This window comes from Sorex araneus, chromosome 3, assembly GCF_027595985.1.
Source record: "Sorex araneus isolate mSorAra2 chromosome 3, mSorAra2.pri, whole genome shotgun sequence".
NCBI classification, from domain to species: Eukaryota; Metazoa; Chordata; class Mammalia; order Eulipotyphla; family Soricidae; genus Sorex; species Sorex araneus.
The window spans coordinates 218,091,267-218,097,493 of NC_073304.1; the positions used below are offsets into that span (position 1 = coordinate 218,091,267).

Below are 6,227 nucleotides of genomic sequence, written 5' to 3' on the forward strand. Positions count from 1 at the left end.
AAACATAATTTACCTTCCTTTAGGTGTGGAGAGTTTATAGTTGAAATGCAAAGATTGACCAGAACCAGAGGTTAATTTGCAACAGGAAGAAGAACCTTTATTGAAACACCACATAGAGAAAACCAGAGAAATACGGCTATTCTAAAATAGTTTGTCTTCGTTTATTGAGGAAAGGCAGAAAAAAAAGAGGTCCTCATTTAAGAATTGAGCTTCAACTTGGTCATTTTTTTTTGGCTGTCCTTTTGGAATTTAAGAAGGCACCCTCTGTTCACTCTTCACATTGTTGACTTTAGTGGATTTTTCTTCCAACGTGTGGACTCTGGCAGAGAGAACTTTGCCACGAGGGTCTATTTCTTCAACAATTGTTTTAACCATGGTGGTTTTAGACGAATCTAAATTAACACATAGGAACTCTTAAAATGGATAAAATTTAGAAATGGGAAACAACGAACTCATCATCTGAAACACAGAAATAAACACCAACTGCTTAGAACAGCTCTTACTCACCTTTTATCTGGTTTCCTGGTCCTCCATAGCCCTTAGATTTGACACAAGAGCTGCAAAAATAGAGAGCTGTATTAATTACTTCCAAGTTTAAAAGGAGAAACTGAAAGACAATGACTAGAGATGGGAAGTCATTTCTTTATTTTAATTTTTTTGGGGGATGCATATATGGAGACACCCAAGGGTTACTCCTGGCTCTGCACTCAGGAAATACTCCTGGCGGTACTCAGGGAACTATATGGGATATCTGGGATCAAATCTTGGTTGGGCACACGTAAGGCAAGTGGCATACCCAGTATACTATCTCTCAGGCTCCTTATTTGTTTCTTAACACCAGACATCACATATGATGTAGGTCATTGATGCTTTGAACCTGACTTTAACAAATCTTTAATAACCTTTAAAGAAATAGTGTTTTTTTTAAACAGGAGAAATATTTACCCATCCTCTCCATCTATCAGATGGCAGTAGGTTTCAATTTCTTTTTCTAAGTGAACTTTGATGTCCAACAATTGATCGTACTCCAGCTTCTGGCCTTCCATCTCAGTCCGGACCTGGTGCAGCTGCTCTTCCAAGGCCCCGATTTGCGCCTGGATCTGGGCCAGCTGCGTGCAGTAGTTGCCCTCGGTCTCAGTGAGGGAGCACTCCAGAGAATGTTTCTGTAGGTCAGTAAGACATAGCTCAGTTAAAACATATAGATGTTTCAGTCAAAAGCAAGGGTTGAGTTTAAACCTTTGCTTTTGAGGTAGCTGAGTTATTCCTATATTATGCAAACAACCATATCCATTTAAAAAATTCCACTTGTTTGACACTTGTTGCATTTTTAAAGAAATTATGTCTTACTATTTTTCTATTTGGGAATAATAAAGAGATAGTGAATGTTTTATATCCTCATTAGTGTTAGCAAAGATGAAGTTATTCCTCAATAAGGCCCTGTTTAAAGAACCCTCCCTCACACCAGCATAGCCTGTACTTATGAGATTTGGTACAATTCACCACTTTTTTGTCTAGAAATTCCTGACTTGCCTTCTACACTTTTCCATGTTTCAAATTGTGGGAGAGACTTTGCTATGTTTCAGATAATGAGGATTGCCACTTTGCCACAATTTTCTATGTTTTAAATCATAAGGATTGACACTTTTATATTAAAAAAAGGAATTCTGTAATCACCTGTAAACACTTTCCAGAAGTCAAATGAGACAGAGAAAAGAATGAGCCCTTTAGACATCAAATCGATGAACTCATTGGCTTACAACTCCAGATGGGTTTAGATAGACTTATCCCATGGAGGGATGCTTACTGAAATTTGGCCTGGAACGTATACGGGAATGTCTTAGCCTTGAATCAGAATGAAATTTTATTAAAGTTCTAACTTAATATTCATTTGTAGCCTCCTTTGTGGGTAAACTGGAGAGGTTATTGCCCTTAATAGGAGCCAAGTAGACTTGGGACTTAGGTTTGGAGAGAAGTTCTGATGCATTTGCATCCAAACCGTGGGACTCAGGGAAACTCCTTAACATCTTTGCATCTTCTTTTGGAGATAACAAGAGCTCTGAAGTCTGCCAGGTTCTTGCCTTAGGGTTCTCTGGGATTCATGTGGGTGAAAGGGCTGTACAAACCCTTAATGAAAAGGGTGCTCTTATCAGCACACATTTACCTTCATGTCTGCTTATTGTTTATGCCTTGTTAAGGGAACATGCAAATCTTAAGTGGTCAAAAGAAATGCCAATTAAAGAGGCTAGGAGTTTTGCATTGCATAGACAAGTGGATTTTGATCTTTTGACCTGGGAAGATTTGGGGTGAAAACAGATTTCTTTTTTGTCTTTCTCAATATATAATTATACTTGTTAATTTCTCATGTTTCACAGTTATGCGCATCTTGGTATAATTTCCAGGTAAAGAGGATTTTACTGGCCTCCTACTTCAAGTAGCACTGTAGCACTGTCGTCAGGTTGTTCATCAATTTGTTGGTGTGGGCACCAGTAATGTCTCCGTTGTGAGACTTGTTGTTACTGTTTGGGGCATATAGAATACGCCATGGGTAGCTTGCCAGGTTCTACCGTGTGGGCGGGATACTCTCGGTAGCTTTCTGGGCTCTCGGAGAGGAACGGAGGAATTGAACCCGGGTCGGCTTATTTCAAGTATCATGATTATATAAATGAATATAATAAATAAATGAAGAAAAAACTCTCCCCTCTCTCCCCAACCCTTGCCTCAATGTTCTTCTTCTTCTTCTTTTTTTTATTGAGGGGTGGCACACCTGGAGATGCCCAGGGGTAACTCCTGGCCCCTCACTCAGGAATCACGCCTGGTGGTGCTCAGGGAACCGCATGCAGCGGTGGGAATCAAACCCAGGTCTGCCGTATGCAAGGCAGGGGTCCCTACCCGCTGCACCGTTGCGCTCCACTTACCATCGCTAGAAGGGACTGAAGTTCGATCTCCAGGGTTTGCAGAGTCCGTTTCATCTCAGTGAGCTCATTGCGGGCGGAGGTGGTGGCCCCAGCGTCGTCAGAGATCTGCTGCTGCAGCGTCGCGCTCTGAAAGGTCACGGGTGGGTGGGTGTCAGGGGCATGCCAGCGGCAGCATCAGGGGCCAGTCCCAGGCAAGGGCGCCCTGGCGTGCCCGTGTACCTTCTCGTTGAACCAGGCCTCGGCGTCCCTGCGGTTCTGCTCCGCCAGGTCCTCGTACTCGGCGCGCATGTTGTTGAGCAGCACCGTGAGGTCCACGCCGGGCGCCGCGTTCATCTCCACGTTCACGTTGCCTCCCGCCGCGCACTGCAGCGCCTTCATCTCCTGAGAGGTGCGTTCAACTCGGTTAGGAGGGGAATATTTTCTTTTTTCTTTAAAACTATTTTTTTAATCGCGGTATGGGGATGTACAAAACGGTCCATCTATCATACTTTTCACGCATGCATCAGTCCAATATCACACTCATCATCAGAATGCCCGCATCCCCCCACCGGTGTTCCAAGGACCCCTACCACCACCCTGCTACCCACTGAAGTTCAGTTCTATAGACAAAATCTTCAGTTCTGATGACTTTGACCCGTTGTAGTTCCTTAATATGTTTCTTTTTAAAATCCCATATGCAGGAGATCTCTCTCTCTCTCTCTCTCTCTCTCTCTCTCTCTCTCTCACTCTCTTTTCTTTCCTCTCTCTTCCTCTTTTAATATGGAGGTGGTGACACCAACTTACATACAGATATATGGAGCTAACCTCCTGGAATTAGAATGGTGATATTTCAAAAGAGCCAGACAGTCATGATCCATCAGCTAGACACTTAAATTAAAAGATGAGCTTCGCCCCCCGGCCCCCAAGGGATGTATGGAAACAAGCTTTCAAAAAGCCATCTCAGGCGATTGTCAAGTACCTTGAAGAAAGGATGTGAAAAATCACCCTCTTTCTTATGTGAGGTGACTGAAAAGTAGGGGGTGCGCGCAGAGGCAGTAGGGTGCCTACCTCCTCGTGGTTCTTCTTGAGGTAAGCCAGCTCCTCGCCCAGAGTTTCCACCTGGATTTCCAGGTCTGTTCTGCACAGGGTCAGCTCGTCCAGCACCCTGCGCAGGCTGTTCACGTCGGCCTCCACGCTCTGGTGAAGGGTCAGCTCATTTTCGTACCTTAGGAAACATGCCAGCGTAACATCCATGATCCCTATCCCCTTCAAGCTCAAACTCAGTTTTGGGGTCATACTGCTAATATACACCTAAAATATCCGTTAAGGTCATTGATGCATTTCTTTGCAATGATAGGGTAGGGGGTAGCATTCTCCTTTAGATGATCTTGTTGCTCATTTATTCCAGTCCTCCATTTTCCCGAATAAAATATGGATTCAGGACTAGAGAGACAGTACAGTGGGTAAGGTGTTTGCCTGGCATGAGGCTGACCCAGATTCGACCCTTGGAACCCCATAGGGTTCCCCGATTCTGCCAGGAGCGTTCTCTGAATGCAGAACCAGGAGTAAGCCCTGAGCACAGCTAGTGGCCCCAACTTCCCAACCCCGTAACTCCTTCCCTACCAAAAAAGTTCAGCCAGATGCTCTAATTTGCATTTGGTGAAAAAATAGATAAAACAAATCATTCAACTAACCTCTTACAGCCACACCCAGAGAGAGAACTACTTAGAAAACATTCTGGTTTTGTCTTTATTCTACTTACTTTAGCTTGAAGTCATCAGCGGTTAGTCTTGCATTATCATTTTGAAGTATCACATTGGCATTGCTTGTAGTTGCAGAGATGATCTGAGAAATGGAGAGTTAAGAGAAAGAAAATGGGGGAAAATAAAGTATAAAAAATAAGTTATGTAAGAGAAAGGGTGGATGTTATTTTTTCTCCAAGTAACCTTGAAATAAAGTCACCTAGGAGATCACAGTAATTTTTGTGGCATTATCTTTACACAGCTAAGGTTATTCTTTTGAAAGTGTACTGTATTTATAAAAAAAGTCCTTCTAGGAAAGCATATAAATATATAGCTAGAAACAGTCAGCAACTTTTGATATAATATTCAAGAAACATAAGTATACAAAAGATAAACCACATCATCTCTTTCCTGTCTATTTGTAAATTTCTGAACATCATGCAATTTTCAAGTTTTCCCAGCTTTTCATACTGTTTGAAAACAGGCAATACAACTTTCTTCTCTCTTAATTGAAATGGTAATAAAAACAAAGTACAAATTATATCCACCTAATATCAAATGATGGGTGCACCACGTTCAACAATTCCACTTTTTATATGATTATGTTTAATATTAGGACCTAGATAACCCCAATAAGAAGCCAATCCTTTGCATTTGGGATTGCCTTTATGTTGAGTGAAACTTAGTGACTAAATCCTTGCTTGGGTAGTAACTCTCGTGAGGTTGTGTTTCTTACCTGGTTCTTAAGGTCATCAATTATTGGGAAATATCTGCTGTAATCGTGATCAAGACCGCGGCAAGAACCAGGCCCAAATTTCTCATACCACCCCTTGATCTTCTGCTCCAGGTCAGCATTGGCCTCCTCTAGCGCGCGCACGTTCTCCAGGTAGGAGGCCAAGCGGTCATTGAGGTTCTGCATGGTCACCTTCTCATTGCCGGAGAGGAGGCCGTGCTCATTCCCGGCAAAGGTGGCGTAGGAAGCACTTCCCCCACCCAGGCCGCCTGCAGATGAGCTGCTTCCGAAGGCACATGAGAAGCCACTTCCAATGCCTGGCACCCCACAGGTGTTTCCAGCCCCGAAGCCTGCGCTGGTGCCGGAGAGCCGCACAGAGCCAGCCCCGCTGCAAGAGCCACGGCGTCTGGAGGCAGAAGAGAAACGCAGAGACATGGTGTCCAGACTGGAGGGATTGTTTCTGGAGCGGAGCGCTGGTGGCAAGTGTCCTGCTCCGACAGTTGGGTTTGTCTTTATATACACATTATTAGGGTGTTTCTTGACAACTGTGCTACCCATAGCAAAATGATGTTTGCCAGCTCATCATGAATTATTCATAATTGGGTGATTTTTTCCCCCTTAATGAATGTCTTCACTGGGTCCATTTCTGTAGGTGGATAGTTACCTTGGGGTTATTTATTATCTCCGAAACGGGACAGGGAGGACTATTATCAAGATTATTATAGTGATGCCTTTTAAAGGCAGTATGAGTCATCTTTCCTGTCTTCCAGACTTCAGGACTATAAAATTCCTATCAGAATAAAAAAGTTGATAGACAAATTTCTCTTCCCCTAGCTCAAACCGACAGCACTGCATTTA

The 6,227-nt window shown here is 43.3% G+C and overlaps 1 protein-coding gene across 1 annotated transcript; it reads right to left on the minus strand.

The window, feature by feature from the left end:
* Nucleotides 1–223: 223 nt before the first annotated feature.
* LOC129403566 (keratin, type I cytoskeletal 27) lies at nucleotides 224–5,804 on the minus strand. The gene is made up of 8 exons (XM_055132444.1): nucleotides 5,373–5,804; nucleotides 4,657–4,739; nucleotides 3,963–4,119; nucleotides 3,135–3,296; nucleotides 2,916–3,041; nucleotides 946–1,163; nucleotides 508–557; nucleotides 224–392 (listed from the first exon to the last, which is right to left on the minus strand). Exons 1-8 carry the CDS (start codon nucleotides 5,802–5,804, stop codon nucleotides 250–252), a joined length of 1,371 nt encoding a protein of 456 aa, XP_054988419.1. The 3' UTR covers nucleotides 224–249.
* Between the last annotated feature and the right edge of the window lie 423 nt (nucleotides 5,805–6,227).

Coding starts and splice junctions, on each gene's coding strand:
- LOC129403566 (XM_055132444.1), bottom strand. CDS start 5,804: ATGTCTCTGCGTTTCTCTTCTGCCTCCAGACGCCGTGGCTCTTGCAGC. Junction 4,120..4,656: donor GCTGATGACTTCAAGCTAAA/GTAAGTAGAATA, acceptor ATGTTTCCTAAG/GTACGAAAATGAGCTGACCC. Junction 393..507: donor ACCAGGAAACCAGATAAAAG/GTGAGTAAGAGC, acceptor GTGTTAATTTAG/ATTCGTCTAAAACCACCATG.